At 42.0% G+C, this 21025-nt stretch overlaps 1 protein-coding gene across 1 annotated transcript in view; it reads right to left on the bottom strand.

The window, feature by feature from the left end:
* Positions 1-318: 318 nt before the first annotated feature.
* Arhgap20 (Rho GTPase activating protein 20) overlaps positions 319-21025 on the bottom strand; it is an 89904-nt gene continuing 69197 nt past the window's right edge. The window contains exons 10-15 of the mRNA XM_041638505.1: positions 16381-16559; positions 14811-14972; positions 10917-11026; positions 8422-8611; positions 7234-7348; positions 319-6037 (exon numbers count right to left, since the gene is read on the bottom strand). Coding sequence (XP_041494439.1) covers positions 4170-6037; positions 7234-7348; positions 8422-8611; positions 10917-11026; positions 14811-14972; positions 16381-16559 — 2624 coding nt within the window. The 3' untranslated portion in view covers positions 319-4169. The remainder of the gene's footprint in view (positions 6038-7233; positions 7349-8421; positions 8612-10916; positions 11027-14810; positions 14973-16380; positions 16560-21025) is intronic.

The raw sequence follows: 21025 nt of genomic DNA, 5'->3' as shown, positions 1-21025 counted from the left end.
CCTCTTCTACATTAGTATCATAGAGATGTTTTCTAATTGATTATCTTCCCTGAAGTCTTGCTTTTTTAGGTCACTGACATTCTGTTTCTTGAGTTATTGTGCCATCCAGGAAACTTCTTAGCATTCATGTATTTTGATATCCTATGCTCACAGTTATTCCACTTTGGGGGGAAAGCTATAAAATATTTCCTTTACACGTGAAAACTATAGGCAGTAATAATCTTGGTCCCTGGGTCTTGTGGAGAAAGAATAATTCTTCATAGTTATAGTACCCATTTTATTTTCTCTGAGTAACAGACTATCTCAGAAGGTTTTAGCCAATTTATTTAGTTCTTACACAAGACTCTGCAAAGATAATTTCTAAGTTTGAGTTAATGTCATCTAAAACACAGATGAAAAAAAGTAGTACTGAAATCTTAATGTCCACAAGCCTGCATCTTATATTGCTATGTGAGGTAAAAAAAATCTAAACACTATTTTTACCTTGACAAATTAAACTACTGAGAAACACTTCTAAGTCATCTAAAAACATCTGTGTGATGTTGTCCAATAAGCACACAGAGAATATTCTAATCCAATAGTAGCAACAGTTTGTGTGTGTAAACGAGATTTCAAAACCAAAGCTTGCGAATCAAACCTCAGACTAGAGCCTTCAGCCAGTTCTACCATAACTATTCACATTGTACAAAGATGGTTTTCAAGGGTTTTAATGGAGTGAAAAAGGAAAAAGGAATTAACGCGCCATGAAGGTAGCTCAGAAGCAGGAAGGGCTTAGAGCTGGCAGCACAGACCTTGGGAGATTTCTTCCTTTCACAGGAAGCTTTGCTTATGAGAAGACCTCATAACCAAAATGAAAGAAACTGAAGCAAATGCTTTACCCAAATTTATTATTCACAGTATAAAAAAATTACTGGAGGCTTTTTTTTTTTTAAAAAAAAAACAGAAAGATCTTTGTTGGGCTGACAAATTAGAACCTTCTGATTCAGTGTTATGACATGCAAAGTAGACTATAAAGAAAATATTTAACTTAAATATTCAATTGAGTCCTCATTAAACGTAAGTTTCTATTTTTCTCTGAAATTTAGATAGAATTTAGTGTGTGCACATTGTAGAAATACAATCAATACCATTTGTGAAAGTGTTTTTGTCATTCCTACTTAACACATCTGTTTTTCTAGCTGCTGAATTCCTTGAAAACAGTAGTTGAACTTATACAGAGACCACGTGATAAAGCTCAAGTCAGGGATCTAGTAGTCATGAGAAATGTCATACTTCATAAATTACCTCCAAAGCACAGATATCTGGTGTGTGTAGAAAGTCAACTGAATGGCCTAAAAATGAAATAATCTCATACACACAATCAAATTAATCAAATTGAGCTGATATTTCTTTTAGCATATGGACAAACTAGTCCACATTGCTACAGAAATACAATGAAAAAACACAATTTCTGAAAAAATGGGGGACTGTTATGTATAAAGCATAACTTATTTGGTAAACAAGATTTAAAAATATAAAAAGGAAAAACAATTTCACTCTTTTGTTCCCCTAGAAAAACTATGAGTAAAAACTTAAGGCCACAACTCATTGTGTATGAAATGTTCAAAGGGTGCTCAGGCTTGCCGAGCGAAAGAACTCTCCGCAGTCAGCGTTTCTCTGTGGGCCTGTTAACTGCAGGATGACATTTTATTTAACACACAGCATGGACTTGTTCATGCCCATTATCAGTGCCTTGAAAACCAAACAATTTAAAAGTTAGCAGCAGTTTCTGCAAGGTACAAAAATACACATTTTGTTACATAACACAGTAATAAAATTTGTCAAGATATATTATACAAACTCATAGCATTTGAGATAAAGAATCAGTCTAATATATTATAGATTGATGGAGTCTAATAAAATGACATGTCTGTGTTCAAATCATATAATACTTTACAGCAATATTAACAGACTATTCACATTGAGTATCACGGGAGCATATAAGGAAACAGCGTCGGAATGGTTGATGGAGAACCTTACCAACTATTTTCTTCTATGCTTCAAACTGGGTGGACAATTTTCTACTGGCCATTATAAAAGGACAAGAAAAGCCAGAACTCTTTAGTGTGTTCAGGATGCATTTCTTCCCGAGAGACATTCGAAGTCCTAGGATCTTCATTCACTTCTTGCAGTTCTGACAGTAGTATGCCCTAAAGGGAAGGGTCGTCCTGCTAACTTTATCTATCAATACCACAGAAGATACATATGGATACTTAGGAGTCTTCGCATGGAAGTGGTGGCTAGTTCACAGCTGATTGAGATTGCCAGTGTCATGAAGAAGCTCTTTGGACACAGAGTTCTAAAAGTTAATTATGATTAGGGCAAACAGGGCCATGCCGCTGAGAGGTAGGTGGCACTTCTACAGCTAATACTTAGGTTCTTATCCTACAACCCGCAATGCAATGTTTGGGAGAAGGGAACAAGATCTGCCATGAGTTTCCTGGTGGCTGGCAGGGAAAATAATTTGGGATAAACTAGTTTTTGAGTGAAAAGTCCTTTCTACAGTGGATTCATGAGATCATGTAGACTCAGGCAACTTCTAATAGGTGAGTATCTCAAATGAAGGAGGATGCACATCTATTTTAGGATGTATCATCCATTTCATTCTGGCTGACAAGATCTTACCCCTAGGGAAGAAAACATGCTGGGTGTAGCCTTGAAGGTAAAAAGAGAGGAGAGATGTTCAAGATAAATTTCTGGCGTCTAAACTTTTAATATTTATAATCCACAAACCATTTGGAAAAGATGGAGAACTTTGGCAAGAAAGGCAGTGAGCATGGGAGACAGCCCAACAGCATCTTTGTTGTGTGTTCTACTCAATAATAACCTTACATCCTGTCAATCTCTAATCGATAGCGATCTCTAGAGTGAAAGGATAATTAACAATTGTTCGTGCGCTCCTTTTGGTTGACTCTGACAAGCAGTGCTGCAAAGAAACATCTCCGCAGAGGTGCCATATTGACAGATAATACTTGTGGAACCAGGAAAGCAATGTCATTTCAGGAAACTGCCAGTAATCAAAACGCGGGGTGATTGATAGGGAAAAGTTTCACGTGATAACCTGCCATTAAGTCTAAGTCAGCGGCCTTTCTGTGACATCTTAAGTATTGAAGGATCCAACTTTCTGCCTGGATGCATTTCTACACACATTTTCTGAATGACCATCAGCATAATAAGCAGCTTTTCTTGATTACACAAATGTTGCTATCAACATGGCATCAAAGATGGCATCTCTAGTTTCTCTGTAGCTTTGCCTCTGAGATTAGTCAGCCAGGGAAAGTTAAAAAATCATTTCTCTAATTCTTATATGGCTATTTTTCTACATTACTAGAGCAAATGTTGTCAGCAGGGCCCTTTCTAAATAGGGATAAGATACATATTTTTTTTTTTATCACAGGCACTGTGTGAAGGACACCAAAGTGAGCAAACGTCCTTCTTTGTCTTTACATCGACATTTCTTCAAGATGTGAATAAATTCAACCCTAACAGAAAAACAATTAACCAAGCCACCCAATTACAAAGCTGTGCTGTCCTGGCACCCGTAGCTCTTTAACCATTGGTTTTCTCTACTCTGTCTTTATCAACGAGCTGGTCCATAAAGTGACCCTGGTGACGACACATGACTAGAGAAAGCCACGGGCTTGGATTCAGGTTTTACATGGCTTCCTTAGTGAATGTACACGCTTTCCCGAATGGCTCAGGAGCCCCTTGTCTTGCCTGCTTGTTCCATGGCATAAAGATGGCTTCTCTCTACTGTTCCTCTCTGTGTCACTGCGGCTTCATTTAAAGTGCTCTGGTCCTTCAAGACAGCTAGCTCACAGACTCTTGAGACAAGGAGGCCTAAATGAAGGACACCTCTTCTACCCTTCTGTCAGGATCCTAATGTCTCAGAAAAGGACTAACTTAATGCTTTAATGGGAAAGCCTTTCGGAACTTTAGATGCTGAAACTTTTAAACCAGCTTTTACCACATAATCTTAACAAAGAAACTGTCGTATTAGCAATGATTGTCCTCATGCTACCTACCCCAGGTGTCTTAGAGAAGGGGGTTATACTAATTACTATCCTTGTTTTCATTAGCCCGGTTCCTGTTCTTAAAGATATCGGATAATTTATTTTGATATAATATTCTTATTGCAGGTCACTGTCTTTGGTTAAATGTCTGTCCCCAGCATCGCAGGCTGTTGTAGGTTCTGTATCTGGGCTGGTCACATCCTCCACAATCTCCAGATTTGCTGAGGCTCCTTCCCAGGGGCTGTCAGAAGAGTGCTGCCCTACGCTCTCTTCTCCCTCCTGCAACTTCATACCAAGCTTGAGTCTGCCTTCCAGCAGGTGGAATGGAGAGGTGGAGTGTTGCTCAGAGTCCTGGCAGGCATAGAAACCGCACCCACGGGCCGTCTGTGCAACTCCAGGTCCTTCATCTGCCCTTAGGTGTATGTCATCCTGACTCTCTTGAAGAGGGGCTGCCTCTGGAGTACCAGGAGCATGTGGAGGGAACCCCAAAGGTTCTTTCAGGGAACAGATCTTCCTGTCTTCTGGTCTGGCTGCTCTTGTTTTCTTTTTGAGGGACCAGTTTTTCAAAGTGACCAAACCACTTCTCAGCCACGCGCTGGGGTGAACGGTCACAGAATGCATGTGTGACGGCTGCTCCACGGGACTCTTTCTTAAATAAGTTAGATGTCTGCTGTCCTGCCCCGCGGAGGGACCAGGTATTCCCGGTACGAGGGCGGGACTGTCACAGTCAGTGGACAGCTCTTCTTCCTGTTTTCTCTGAGCCTGAAAAGTGCAATCTATTGGAGAGGAAGTTTCGGTGGGAGTAAACACAGAGTGTTCAGAGATCTGAGAGAAAGCGCTGTCCTGGGAGCTTACCGAGGAGCCGGATGGGGATGTGCCTGGGGAAGATAAACTAGAATAGCTAGCCCTTGGGCAGAGGTTGAGTCTTGGGGGCAAGGCCTTCTCAGTGCTTTGGTGTGTGCCACTGCTCTTGCCCACCTCAATCCCCATGACCAGGCTCTGGTTGATGAGCTTCTGCCCCTCGAGTTGCAAAGACTTGTGCCTTCTGAGATAGTCCTCTTCCTCATGCAAGAGGCCCGTCTCCCAGCTGCTTTTGTGTTGTTTCTTTGAATAGATCCCCCTGAGATAGGACAGTTTGTAGTTTTGGTCATCTATGCTGGGTTCGGAACAGCGCCGATGTACCTGCGAGCTCTTGCTGGCATCTCCCATGTGTGGCGGGGAGAATCCGCATGTATCTGCATCAAAGGGTTGCTTCCTGGACCGGTCCTGGGAGGATGCGTGACTGTAAGAGGCCACAGAAATGGCCACTGGCTTGGACTTAGCTAATGGTGTCACTTGATTTCCTTCGTGTCCAGACAAGCTTTTCTTTTTAATGTGTTCATTAGTAGCATTTTTCTTGCTGATGTCAGTGCCCGTGACTGAACTCTGTCTAAAACACATCTTACCCCCTTTCTTCGGGGGCTGGGTCTGCTTTAGGTAATCTTCATCCTTTCTAGAAAGCACAGCATCGCAGCTGGACTTGCGCAGCTTTTTCTGGTAAAACTCTCGGAGATAAGAGAGCTTTGTGTCGAGATAGTCGATACTGGGCTCTGAGCAGCGCCGGTGCCGCCGCAGGACTTTGGGGGCATTTGCTGCAGCCACAGGCAGGCAGCTGGGTGTACCTGGGCCAGCCGGGGCCCTAGTGTGCTCCCCCAGTGAAACTTTCCTATAGGGTACAAAAACATTCACAGGCTTGGACTCCAGAGGTTGTTTCATTTGAATGTGTTCATCTTTAGACTGATCTAAGTCAAAATCACTCAGAGTTAAAAGGCCTTCCACCTCAGGCTGTTCAAGGTCATAGTCACTGAGGGTTAAGACAGAGTCCATGCTTCTGCTCCCCTGGCCAAGTTTTGTCACCAGGTCACTGCACGGAGCATCAGCATCCTCATTGAGCTCATTTTCCAAGCTGTCGTAAGAGGAGTCGTTCATTTGGAAACAAGACGTATCTGTGGACAGAAATGAAACCATAGTTAGCATTCTTACAAATCCAGCCTGGGCTGCCATTAAACAAAACCATACTTATTGTCATGTGTAGAGTTCAAATTTCTACCTTCAAGAAGAAAAGAATCTTTAAAAACTGTAAAATTCTGTATGTAGAGGGAGCCAGCAGCACATGAGGCGAAGGCACACGTGAGGTCAGAGGACAACTTGCTGGAGCTGGTTCTTTCATGCCACCATGATGGCGCCCAGTGATAGAGAATCAAACCCAGGCCTTCAGGCTTATGGGGGTGGTGGTGGGAGTAAGCACCTTTAGGCACTAAGCTATCTTAACTGCCTAAATCTTTCCATTATCCCAAATGCTAGTGCTGAAGACAAAAATCTTCCGGAGGTGTGGATGCTAGCATCATCTCAGTTTCTAATAAAGTGACTTCTTCTTAAGAAGTTTCTCAAAGCAACAGTTACGTCATAAAATGAAGAAATAATAAGAAGTAAATGAGCTAGGGTCAGGCTGACCTGGGTTTTGAGTAGGAGTCTCTATTCTGACAGGGTAGTGTTGCATACAGTTACACAAAACACATGCCAATTTCTGTGAAAGCTTTCATAAAGCTCTCTCAAGTTAACCATTGCTTTGTGTGACTCTAGCATTGTTGAAAGGGTAAATATTGTTCATATTTTATAGATGAAATACTGATGTTTGATGGCACAGAACTATAGACTGGAAGACGCATAGTAGCAATTGGTGGCAAGGAACTCATATTCTGGAGGTTTTATGTCTATAAATTCAGACCCTCTCCCCATCCTCAACCTCAAAGATGCTAGATGTTTCAAAATGGCTAAGAGCACTCTAGAATTCTGAGATCTTAGAGACCACTAGGAATGGTGGTGAGGGTAAAAAGCACCCCAAACCAGGACTTCCCTGCTTTTCTGGACCTTTGATTCTAGTTTCAACAGCAGAAGTTCTATACAGCAGAGTTCTTCTGTTTATTTAAAATAAGGATTCAAATCTCCAGGGTACAACTTGTAGACTGAGGCCTCAACCCAAGTACATCTTAACCTCATCACAGTGATTTATTATCAGGCCTTCCGAGGAAGGAATGCAAGCCCTGGGTCCTAGTGTCCCAGGTCGGAGGCTCGCAGACAGCCAGTCTCCACGTCTTCACAGACAACATCGAGCTCTTACAAAAGGTGTCCTCCACAGTACCTGAGGTGTGTTCTCTGCTGTCGCTTCTCTCAGGGAGATCCCCCAAGAGAGAAGTGATTTCTTCTCCAAATATCCTACAGCAATTTTCAATCAGAAATTGTATAAGAAGTGAAACCTGTGCACAATGAAAAGAATCCAAGCGTTATTATTCATATAGCTCCCCTGTCACATTTCATATGCACAACCTAATCTTGGCCACAAAATGGAAACGAATAGAGGGAAGTAATCAAAATGGTATAAAAGCTCCACTGCCAACTGATGGTGCTTTAGAGAGTAGTTTGGGCACAGAACCGAATTTGAGGCAGCAGACTACAATCATCTATGATTTGGGCGCAGTCTTAACATTTTATATCCTTAATTTCATCTTTTAAATTAAGGCAATTTCAAGCATTCTCACTCCATACGGTGTTTGGGATGGGAGAAACATACTTTGTTATTAAAATTTATCAACTATCAGTAATAGAGACACACAAGGATTTCTTGTATAAAGGGCAACTTGCTATAATTTGGGACAAGGGCTCCTCTGTGGGTACAGAAGGAAGAGATGGACAGGCAGACAGCATGCAAACCTGGGCTACTCATGACTAGTCTCAGCATGGCTCCCTATTATCCTTCTTAAGTGAGGTGCCTATGGGGAGAGGAGCATTTACAGGGGCTGTGCTGCCACTGAGATGGACAGGAGCTGACCTATAGATTCTTTGCCTCAGCAGCTGAGACATGCTATGACTGAAAGGAACTGGTACCCCAAGCCCCTGATCAACAGCCAGGCCCTACAGGGGTGGGATCTCAGTCCCTACTGCATCATTACAAAAAAAAAAAAAAAAAAACAGTAAGCAACTTCTCTCAGGATTGTGTAGCTGGTAAAAGTTGGCACTGAGAGCTGAACTCCTCTGGCTTGTCTGAACTCAAAGGCCCTGGTTTGTAAAGGAGTGCTTCCTTACCACGTGTGGTTTGAGTCAGTCCTACTCTTCAGCCTCCTTAAAGGGAAAAGTGAGGTAACAATTGATATTTTTTTAAAGTTTTTATATGTTTCACCTTGCTATAGTCTACTAGACAGACAGGTCAATAAACCCACACAAAGAGTCTACTTTAGCTCCTTAAGAAACTGCGTTTCAGCATATTGTGAATTTCAAATGTTTCAGAATGAGGGACTGAGGACTCAGGACATAAAATGAAAAATGTCATTACCTTTTTTGTAAATTCATTTTCTAGTTCTGGGCTGGAGGAAGTAGGAGGCCAAAGAATGCTTGGAGCGATACACACTGCTAAGTTAAATGCAGTCATCTGATTAGATAAGGAATGTTGTTCAATGTTGTGTAATACCCCAAACAGATACCTTAGGAAAACAACATTGGCTCTGGGAAGCTGATCTAATAGCCTAAAGACAGAAAAATGCAGGACGTTTTATTAAGAAACGTGTAAAGACAGGCAGCCCTCACTTCACCTGCATGGGGAACCATGCAGACCAAACAGGCACATCAAGAGCACAGTGCAGACACACAAGCGTTTCAGGTGGGTGGAGGGTATGAAGCAAGGGCACTCAGACAGGAGGCACACTGGCAACTGTTTCTCAGGTCTTGTCTTCATAACCCAATGGAAATGTACAAGAGTGCATAAACTATGTTGCCTGTTGTAACTCCAAGAAAAGTAGTACAATGTGTTTTAACTCAGGCAACTCCTGCAACATTTTGTAATATTCCCAAGCAAACCCACAAAAGACATCCTGATAAGATTAAAGTACTCATTTACTTCCAAGCAGGAAGGCAAAAGTGATATTTCTTGGTGAGAATCCAAGGCTTAGCTATGAAGACTTCAAGGTTTGTTCTGGGAGCCATGCTCTCCCACCCAGATTCCAGAGGCAGCTGTGCCCCAAACCCATCATTCTCAGGTTAGTCAAGCTTGAAAGGATTATGTTTCCCACTGTTCTTATTTTATGTAAGTTATAAAAAGTAGTTTTAAATGACTATTCAACAAAACTTATTTTTACAACCATCCATAGCGGGTGTGCACGCACGTACACACACACACACACACACACACACACACACACACACACACTTCCCCCCACCCCCTCTGTGTGTGTGTGTGTGTGTGTATGTTACTTTTTCTATAAGAACCTACAACTTGAGGAAATAAGGTACTTTGGCACCTTTTACCCAAATAGCAGAGGTCTTTCTTCAGTATAATGGGTATATTCAGCAGGAAATAAAGCATCTAACATATGCGTTCTGTAGGGCACTAAGCACACTGACTGTAGATAAGCGATAGCGGTGCATCTAATGCTCGGCTATGGAACTAAATTCTGACAGAAGGACATCTAATGTTTGGCTATGGAACTAAGTTCTGACAGAAGGACATCTAATGCTTGGCTATGGAACTAAATTCTGACAGAAGGACAGCTGACTGATCAGCACCCTTGGCCCAGAAGAGAAGCCAATTTTGTAGCTGCGTACTTGTGACTCAGTGACTAAAAGCTGGGGTGTTCTGTAATCCGTGGTGAGGGGTTGTATGGAACATCGTACTGGTACTGTCAGGAATTACTTTCAACAAAAGCGTTTGTTTACCCCATTTGCCTAAGTGTCATACTTCCACATTAAATCTAAACAAGTGATATTTGGGATCCAAGCTTTTCATGAACTAGAATTTGCATTTTTTCGAATGTACACTTCTTTCCTACCTATTTATTCTCTTACAGGAGATATCAGGAACATGCATGCAGTGATGAAGTCTACAAGGAATCTCAGTGGATGGCCTTAGATACTGCAGGTTTTTTGGTTTTGTTTGAGTCTCTTTCACACTGCAGCCAAGGCTGATCTGAAACTTGGTAGGAATGTTCCTGCTGCAGTCTCCTAAGTGCTGGATTACAGGTACGAGCCACCACACTTTATTATGAGTCTGAGATGCTGCCAATCCCTTTCCTAAGATACCTTTCAAGGAGTTAATTCCCTTCCTGTGGCACTCCAGCATACTCACCAAATACTGTGTAGCAATGGTCACGCTGTTACAAACATCCATTTTACCTATCTATTCTACCAGACTCCCGGCTTCCTGGAGAGAGGGGAAGAGATCACGTTCTCTGCAGGACTCCAGTCACCATACGAATACATGAAGACTCAACTAGTGAGGGAGATACTTCCCCTACATGAAGAACCAGCATCCAATGCACTAATAAATTTCAGCTCCTATCAAATTTAGATAACTTAGGTATACAATAAGTTATATCATGTTAATAAGATTATTGAGAAAAGGCTTGGGGTGTGGTTTAGTGGTAGAGTGCTTGCCCAGCATGCACAAGGCCCCAGGTTCAATTCCAAGCACCAAGAAAAAGGATTAAGAAATCAAAACCAACTTAGAGACTATTGAAATTGCTTAGGTGGTCAAGGCTCTTTGCTGGCAAGGCTGATGACTTGAGTTTGATCCCTAGGACCTACATATGGTAGGAGAGAACTGACTTCTGCAATTTACACTCATGCACACATATATGCTCGCACGCGTGTGCACGCGCGCACACACATACACACACACTGTAATTTTTAAAATCAGAGAGAAAGCAGTAACAACGGAAGCAGCAAATATATAACTGTATTCTTATACCCCATGTATCTGATAACTGCTATTATTTTAATAGAAAAGCTTACAAAATGTAAGTATTTTAAAGTATTTTTCATATTCAAGATCATTACCTTTGAATTGTGTTAATTTTTTCTTCATCGTTTCCTTGATCCATTACACAGACCCAGTGATCATACAGATCTGATGAAAAAATACTTTCTGGGATATTTCTCAAAAAATCCTAAGTGGGGGAAAAAATAAAAACAAACATTCAAATCATTCTCATGCAAAATACACGTTGGAAAAAGAACCCTGTGTACCCTCCACTGAGCTGTTTGTATGGAAGCGTGTGAACTGACATTGTTCTGGGGACAGACTGGAGCAATCAATTCTGGACTACCATTGAAAAAATAGAAGGCACCCTATTCAGCAGAAGCTTCGGGCCTGTAGACATTTTAGCAAACTGACGTGATGGGATATGGCAATACAGCACCTCAAATCCCACCCCCTTCTTTAAAATAGCAAGTTCCAGGAAATGTACCAAGTTATCTGTGAGGCTTGTAATTTGGCATCCATCCCACGCTCTATGTGTACATATGTACTTATTCCCAATTGCTGTATACTGCTTGATATATTTGGAATATAGAAATGAACCAAAGCAAGTGATTATACCTTAGAACATTATATTCCAGTGATGGTGCACAATGACATCAAGGTACTTGGCTTATTCTTGTTATACCCCATGGAAAGGCACTTAGGTGTTTGAAGGGAAGAAAGCATCCAATAGCCGAGTTCCAGGAACTAGGGTCAGCACTGTGTGCCTCATGTACAGTAAATGAACATATTCATATTACATTATCTTTTCTGTTAAGACCGCTGGTGGGGATGGGTGTAGAAGAACCAGACTATGGCATGAACAGGATATGACCACAGGTGTTTGCTATGGGGTGGGGGGTGTCTTTATTTACAAAAAGCTAAAAAACAAGCTGAATTGGTTCTCGTAGAGAGCACTGGCAATGGTTCTGGGCCACCTGTCTCTGTCTTTTGGAATGTCACTGACAAGGCTAAGCTTGTAGGCTGAGACGTCAATATCAAGCAGGGAGAACTCAGTTTAGTGATGTGGCTGGCTGTCTTCACAGGTACCTGATGTAGGAAGTCCTGTATATGTGTTGTTTTCTTTGGTTAATGAATAAAGAAACTGCCTTGGCCTATTGATAGGGCAGATAGGCGGGGAAAACTATACAGAATGCTGGGAGAAAGAAGGCAGAGTAAGGAGATTCCATGTAGCCACCACCGGGAATAGATGCCAGAACCTTACCGGTAAGCCACAGCCACGTGGCGATACACAGATGAATAGAAATGGGTTAAATTAAGATGTAAGAGTGAGCTAGAAATATGCATAAGCTAATAGGCCAAGCAGTGTTATAATTAATAGAGTTTCTGTGTGGTTATTTTGGAGCTGAGCATCTGGGAACAAACAAGCAGCTTCCTACAACAGCTACCTGTTTATACCAGAGACAGGTAGAAGTCTGAATGAGGGATTTTAAAGATATAACCACTGTCTCTGCAGCTTTTAAAAGTCAGCATACAGCTCGATGCTTCTGTGATAATGTGGTAAGATGAATTAGCTAACTATTGGGACTCACTCACTGCTTACGGGTTCCACTGGGGCAGGAACAGACCCTTGCTCACTTTGCATATATGACAATGTATATGTAGGTCAGCACAGCAAAGGCCGTTACTGAACGATTATAAATGTGTCATATGGACTATTAACCGGGGCAAGGGAAGCCGGTCAACTCTAACCGCATGTCAAGATAATCTTGCAAACTTTGTAGTTGTGCTGACTACTTCACTTCTGTTTTTCTTTTTTTCATTTCTGGCAGTTAAGGAAGATTGGCTGTTTCTGCCTTCCTTTATTTGTATAAATGCACCCAGACACTGTGACTCAAACACACCCTCACAAAAGCTGCCTCTTGTTTTCATAATCCCAGATCAATTGCAGCTGTGGCACCGCAGAGTTAGAAGGAGTAAAATCTATTTCAAAAATAGGTTAGCTATTAGAAATCTCTTTTTAAATCTCACTGAAAAAAGACACTTGGGATCCATCTTAAAGAAAAACATCATTAAGTCTTAAGCGCATACTTGAAAGATAACTTGCACTGTGGCAGAGCACTCTCCCCAGCTGGAACAACACACTAGAAAATGCAAACATCACAGCTGAGGAGGATGGAGAGTTGACTCTGAATTCCAATGATGGACTTGCAGTGTTCAATGAAATTCCTTCCTAAGCCAACAGGACTTTCTGGTTCCTGTGGGATGAATCTGTAGACTGCTGAGCTTCATTGAGGGAGGAAGGGCCAGAGTCACACCATCCCAGGCGATTTTTGTTCAATCACAGTTTGAAGAGCTAAACTTATATTTAAGTAATACCTGGTAAGTAAATGACTTCAGACTGTTTTTTTTTTTGAAGCTATATACAGAAAAAGGAGAACAAAGGCTCAAGCTTTATCTTCTTCCCTACAAGCAGTTGACACAGTGACGAGACTTCAGCTATATGGAAGCCGTTTAACCAGAGCCTTCAATCATCTGCTTGCCTTTGCACAGATCTTCCTACAAGCTGAAGCACACCTGGGGTAAGGCCATGCTTCTTTGGAATAGTCTCAGTTCCGCAGAGAGTCTTGACAAGTGTGGTGCTGTGGAGTAGACAGTAAGAGAATTTTCTTCTATGACACAGGCTGACCTGCCTAAGCTAAGGAGAGAGAACACACTTCTGGAAGAAGGAAGAACTTATGCTATGTGTTTGTCTTTGACATACCTGTCTGGTTAAGGCTCAAGCATATCAAGTATCTGTATTATCCTGGGATTGAAAAGTAATAAAAACTGCACAGAAGATCAGATGGCCCAAGTTCATTCTCCAAAATGGCATTTGTTTCTGCTAAAGCCCACGGTAGAATTTAGACACGGTCATCAAGAAATAATGCGGGGCCAGGCAGTGGTAGAGCACGCCTTTAATCCCAGCACTTGGGAGGCAGAGGCAGATGGAGCTCAGTGAGTTCAAGGCCAGCCTGGTCTACAAAGTGAGTTCCAGGATAGCCAGGACTGTTATTCAGAGCAACCCTGTCTAGAAAAACAACAGCAACAACAAAAACAACTATAAAAAGCAAACAAAAAAAAAACCCGAAACAAAACAACAACAAAAAATCCAACATGGATCTCACAAGCCATGGTGCTGACTCTCTCAGCAGCTGGCTACTCAGATGGGGCAGGGCAAAACAAGCCCTGTCCACCATATTTTCCTAAGCTTCAGGACCTCAGATGTCACTGGGGCGTTCTCTACTCTTGGCTCAATGCATCCAGACCCTCTTGGAAATGGAAGTTGAGGTAGGCCTGCAGTGATTCTTGCTGTGGCCAAAGCTCTGCTCATGGCTCAGTTCTTGTTTCTTTTCCAAAATAATAGGACATTTCTAAGACCACGAGGAAGAGACTATATCAGAACTGTGGTGAAGGCCAAAAGGCCCAACATCCCTGCTTTCCTCTTAGAATGCATGAGGAGTTACAGGAATGGATGGGAACTTTAGGTGGCATCAGCATCTTGTTTTAGTTTAAAGCTAATGTCACTTTATTATGGTAAACTAATAAAACTCTACAAACATTTAATACAAGTTCAGTTTTTTGATAACTTTGTCTTCATTAGGAAGGCAGAGAGTGAGGGACTCAGAGATGCAGGATGTTTGTTGTGCCAAATGTCCTCTGTGTGTTCCGAGTATGTCACACAGTTTAACTGAAGTTTGCTTTTGTGCCTGGGGTGGTAATGAGCTGACTATCCTGAGAGAAAAAAACAAGAGCCTATCCTGTATGTCACGTTAGTGGTGGAGCCTACAAACTCCGATGTTGGCTTTGTGAAAATTTTTAGCACTTTTGGACTCTTAAGTCCACCATGGCTCTCGGCAACCAGAAATGATGTTACTGTGGAATGAACTCTGAGTCTGGGGAACACCGTGGATGAGCGCTCTGCTCCTTACCTTCAGCACAGACGCTATCACGAAGATTGACTCACAGTCAAGGGGGACTTCAATTCCAGAATTCAGTTTCTCTTTCAGTTCTCTGCAGGATTTCATATTGGCCGACTGCCTGAAGATGCCTTTGGTGAGAGGGCCTTTTTGGTTAAGAAAGAAAAGCATATCCTAGAAGGAAGCAAAGGACATAATCCAAGATGATACTTTATACACATTAGCACAGGAGTAGGGACTAGCCTTCTGTGTCTGCCAGAAGGACTGGAGCTGGATGGATGGCTACAACAATTCAAATGATGTTTTTGGAACATAGAGTGGTTATAGCCAGAGGTCAGAAACATAGCACCTGGTTCAAGAAAATGTGAGTTCATGAGATTTAATGTATAACCTGGTGACTATAGTTAGTAAGAATATAGTCTAAAAAGTTTCAGAGAATAGATTTTAAGTATTCTTCAATTTTGCTTTCTATCTGTATGTTTTCTGCATCCAGTATAGAAGACAATGGTGTGTGGAGACAAACAGCCCATGAAATCAGGAAGCAAGCTATGCCTCTGATTTCCTAGGCTAGGGTCTGAGCCTTACTTTTGGGTTTACGGAATAAGGGTGGTGAAGGTAACTTCACTGTGGACGATAAACAAGGTAATAAAGCATCTATCATAGTGCTTTGTTACAGGGGGAGGGTCCCTTTGTTCTGGCCGCCTGGTTAGCTTACACCCGAAATAATCATACAGAAACTGTATTAATTAAAAACACTGCTTAGCCATTAGCTCTAGCCTTCTTTTGGCTAACTCTCACATCTTGATCTAACCCATTTCTATTTATCTGTGTTCACCATGAGGTCATGACTTACCGGGAAAGATTTAGCATGTCTGACCTGGCATCTCCATAACAGCTCGCTCTCTCTCTCTCTCTCTCTCTCTCTCTCTCTCTCTCTCTGCTTTCTTCTTTGCAGAATCCAGTTCTGTCTTCTCTGCCTCCCTAAATTGCCCTATCAGGCCAAGCAGTTTCTTTGTTGATTAACCAATGAAAGCAACACATAAACAGAAGGACCTCCTACACCAGTGCCTGGCATTTATGGATGTATGACAGGGCAGGAGATTCGGAGTGTACTGGAGTAGACTGCTTGGGGGGAAAGGACACATAACAAATCTTGTTAGTAGAGACTATTTTCTTTATCACTTGGAAAGAATTCAAATTTAGCAGCCATTTTCCATTCCATCCCAGAGAATGTATATTGATGCTTAAACATATGAGATATAAACCTTAAAAAGCAACAAGATGATGCTTTCTGACCAACAAAGGAAAATGGATTTGTGGGTTTTCTGACAACATACTAATTTATCTGAGTGGGCTTCTGTTGCTCTTTTAAAACAAGTAGACTGGATTGTTTCCTAACTACATCTCCCTCAAGATTCTGCCACGATGAAATCTGATTTTATGTTCTGAAGTAAGGGTAGAGATTTTTACTTGAACCAGAGGGTGTTTATGATCTTTCCACTTTGGGGACAGACTTACCCTACAGCACTTTTCCTTCACCAACATCCTTTCCCCCTAGTTTACAGACCCAAATGACACTTACCAAGATAGGTTTTGGTAGATTGTCATTCTCACAAATATCTGGTAAAGAAACTCCAAAGAGCTGTCCTGGCATAGGGGATGTTGGTGACATGGGCAGGTTGTCCAGGTGAGTGCTGGAACCCCGCCAAAAAGCCCAGTTGATGATAGAGCGCCTTCTTTTAAACGTCTTCTGGCCGGAGTCTAAGAAGTGAGATCAGGAGGGGAGCTTGTGATTCATTCAGTCTTATTTCTGCAGCTTGTTTTGTACTTTATTCCTTACACTATCTCAGAGAAGTGCTTATGGAGGCCATGCCAGCTGTGAAAGTCCATTATAAATATTTGGCAAATTAAGGAAGCAGTGGCTTCTTCTATCCCTTTATGGGGCAGATCACTGGCCTGCTGACCTGAGTCTTGGTGCTAAAACTTAAAATATAGAGAAGTTACATTTCTTAGGCTGAAGATGTCATTCGGTGATAGAGTAACTGCCATGCACAAGGCCCCGAGTTCCATCTCTAATATTGTACAACAACAACAACAACAACAAAACCACTTCTCTCTCTGAACTATACAACTTAAATCAGAAAGTACTTTTTATCAACACACACACATATTAAAGATGAGACAGGCATATAGAAAAGCAGAAGAGTGATATCAGTTACAATTAAAAAAGAGAGAGGAGGAGAGAATGACAGGATAGAGGAGAGATGAGGGAGAAGAAGAGGAGTCATTTTTATGTTTCTAGAAACACAGAGTGCTTTGTGATCGGATGTCTCATCCGACTGATAATAGAGACAGGAAGCTAACATCTTATATTTGTTCCCTTTCTCGGTAACTGCAAAATTTCCCATGCAGCTTTTCCAATACACAATTTCAAAAAGTGTGTTTAAGGCAGTGTGGATGCAGACTAGTGGAACCCAGCAGGCTCTAGGTTGGTAGGGTGGAAACATCTGGAGAGAGACCTGTTCGGATTGGCTGGGAGACCTAGGGATTTAAGACAGTGGCAGCCATAGCCAGTGACAGGTAAAGAGGAAAGCAGAGTGGGACCCCAAATACCCACAGGTAAAATCTGCTCACATCTCGGGATAATACCTAAAACAAGCACTCGTGATGCAGATTCAAAAGGCTTGCAATGAAAGTCACAGAACTCAGATCTGAAGAGCCTTTACACCCTTCACTGCCTACTCCAGGGAGGGCACCGGGAACTGGTCACTAGACGCTGGCTCAGAGTGTTTCTATTCAGAAGTGACGTTCTGCTGCCAACACGGGCTAATGACAGAATACAAACAGGAGATAATCCAAGGAGAACATGGTCTGCAGTATCAAATGCTAATTTCAAAGAACACTTTGTATCATCTAACAATAAAGTAACTCAGCATTTTCTTTCTTCAGAATAATCTGCTTAAACCAACTATGACACAGATTGTGGGCTGATAAACAAATGAGCAACATTTTACTAAACAGCATCCTGACTATGGACCATCACCCACACTTATCTTCCTTGTGCTCCTGCAGTAGGATGCTACTGCCAAGTAGGAAAGCAGTGGGGTGTGAAGTGCTCTTGACAATGGAGTCAGGAGCCTACTTCACACTGCTGATTCACACAACCATTTAGAGTTTCCTATTTCCTTAGCTTTAAATAGGAAAAGATGTTATCTGTCAAAGACCTATGGAGAGGAATACTAGACTAATTTTGAAAAAGATTGCCCAAGGCATGATTGTGGGTCTCTGTTAAAGTTACCCTGATGCCAGGCCGGCTCCTCCTGGTAGAGAACGTTTCTTGGTACCCATTCTCCATGGGTTTAACAGCTGTCAGGAGTACACAGACAGAAAAGAATATCATTCCTCTGCTCGGCTCTGGTGCTCTCTTCCTGCTTTGATCTTCCTAGCTTCCATTCCAAACAAAAACAGAACAGCAAAACAGAAAAGAGAACCAATTCTTCCCTAAATCCAGGAAGGGATTTGCCTCCCACCCTGTGCACATGTCCACAGAAGATGAACGCTAATATGCATACTGAGTAGTTTTCTCTCTGGTTTGCACATTTCAAAACTCTCCCATCTGATGTTTCGCTTTCACATACTTAAGACTGCTCTATCACCAGGTTGCACACCCACTGTCCTATGGATGCAGACGGAGGATCCAGGAACAGCTGGGCCATGCACTTACATGTTTGCAGTGACAGTCATCCTGTTTGCTGTGCATAACATTTAATGTGAGACTTCAGGTTCCCCAGGACTGAGGAAAAAAATGATTGATGCTTATTTTTCCAGCTTTTTAGTGTGTACTCCTTTCTTTATAAAAGACAAAGGCGATGACAAAAGAAAAGACGCTGCTGCCATAAGGCCAACACAGATGTGTAGTGAACTAAGCGTAAAGTTAGCTTTCCTAGGTTCTTTTCATATTTACATTATGAAACTCAGTACTTACAAAAATTAATTGAATTCATACAATTTTAGAGTGTATAACAAAAAAAGCTTTAACTAACTGTCTTCTGGCCACACAACTAATATTTTCCCAGAGTAGCACATTCATGTAGGGGAACAGTACAAAGTGTCCTGTGATGTACCGTCGTCTATACAGTTCATTTCGCATGCAGTGTAGCCACGGGTCTGAGCAGATGCGGGCAGTGGCCTGTAGTGCTACAGATGTGCTTCAGATTGGGCTGGAGTGTGGACGGCTCTCTTCGGAGCACACTCAGAACCCCACTGTCCACCCAAACTGCTCACCCCAATGTCTGAATTCTAGGTGTAACTAAACCATTCAGTCTTTATTCTGCTTTGTTCCTGACACTGAGCAAAAGATTTGGGATAAATGCTCTCACAGACTAAGGACACAGGTGATCTTTTATGTGTTGTACATGATACAGATAAAGAGGCAAAGTAGGGATAATGACCTTGAAGGGACAAAGGTTTGTTAAAAGTGACACTTGGGTCTTGAGTTCAGATAATTTTGATGTTTATATCTGGAACCTTTCAATACAGTGGAGCTGTTCATTGGTGTCAAGGGCAAGTTTCAGGGATCTAACATATTTTTTTTAATTTTCTAGAGGAACTTTTATTTATTCAATCTTTGAATTTTCAACTGTTTTAACTTTAGTTTTTTTAACTGCTTTGAGTCTAGATTTTTTAAAAAAGGTTCTTCCATGATATAAACTCAATATAAGCAAACTTAAAATTATCAGTGTTTTCATAATTTGTCCAAGTGTCTGAAACCAGTTTAACCAACCTCCACTCCATTTGGCGGGCATGAGCAACACAATCTCATGATATACAGACCAGGCTAGACTTGAATTCTTAACACTCCTACCTCAGTTTCCTAAGAAGAGGATATTTTCCTTAAGTTAACGAGAGGAGGCCTTTCTCAGAAATGCAGATAAGGAGGTTTGTGTGTCTAATTATGGCTTACTTAAGCCAGGAAGCATAAAATATTAACAGAGAGAAATTATCTTCCATTGTTATCTCCTCATTAATATCAGAAAAAATTTTATACACGAGAGACCATGGCAATATGGCTACTTCCTAGGAGTAAGCAATTCCTAAGGCTAATGTGAATTCTGCGGATCCAAGAGCCACGAGTAAGAGACAGCATGTGAACTGGGTAAGGATGGGCCAATTCGATGCACTGACAACATAAGCTATACGAGTACAGGTCAAGCTGCCAGCCCGATGTCATGTGAGAGAGCGTGAAGACGGAGGATGGTTTTGCTTGGTGTAGTGTCTGGATCTGCAGCTCTCCTGCCTTACCCTCCAGTTTCCTTTTAAATTCTGATTTACGTTATGAGTTGGGCCCCACAAGGTGGGAAGGAAGGTGATGGAATCGTATGTTCATATTTTCTGTATCACAGTGAAGATGTAGGTACTGAAAGCAATCTCGATGGTGGCATGTTGGTTTCACATGAAAGACAGCAACGGAAGCTGTGAGAATACTGACCATCCAGCCCACAGCTATGGTGGAGAGTGGTCTGTTCATGAGGTGAAGTCATGTTCGTGGGCACAGACAGCGGGGCAGCGAGGTCTGGGACGGAGGAGCTAGGCGAGGCTGCATTCCCACCCTGCTAAGCTGTGCGGTGCTGCTTGTGGTCTGAGGAGGTGGTCCATAAAACACAAAGGTTCAGGTAGACAATGTTTGGTAACATAAATATCATCACACAGGCCAGTAATCTCGTGGGTAGAATGTCTAGATGCTTTACTGTTGTATTCTTAACACGTAATTCTCCTGCCTCAGCATCTAGAGTGCTGGGATTACAGATGGGCACCGCCACACCTGGCTCTGATCTAAAGCCGTAAGCAGACTAGTGTGTGGATAGAAAACTGTCCCAGGAAAACCAATCTGAAGGCAATGACAGCAGTGACTTCCTAAGCTCACCCCGATTCTAGCAGTAGTTCTTCTTCCTTCCTTGTCTTAGAAACCTTTGATGTAAGAGCAAAAAAAATTTCCACATGTAACTGTGTGACTGAGGTGATTGATTTGCAATGAAATGCTGAGAAGCAACTGTCAAAAGAATAAGAATCTAATAAAATTCTACAAATGCCACTCAAGAGAGAAAGATGCACAATTAAAATTGTATACTTTCCCTTTTCCTTTTAATTTTTTTATATACCAATTCCATTTCCCCATCTCTCCTCTCCTTTCCTCCCCTCCCCTTTTCCCCACCCTACCCATATCCACT

This window comes from Microtus oregoni, unplaced genomic scaffold (assembly GCF_018167655.1).
Source record: "Microtus oregoni isolate MIOR12 unplaced genomic scaffold, Mior012 000055F_ref0000237, whole genome shotgun sequence".
Lineage (NCBI taxonomy): Eukaryota > Metazoa > Chordata > Mammalia > Rodentia > Cricetidae > Microtus > Microtus oregoni.
The sequence above is the reverse complement of the archived record's forward strand: the minus strand, read 5'-3'. Positions and strand labels throughout refer to the sequence as shown.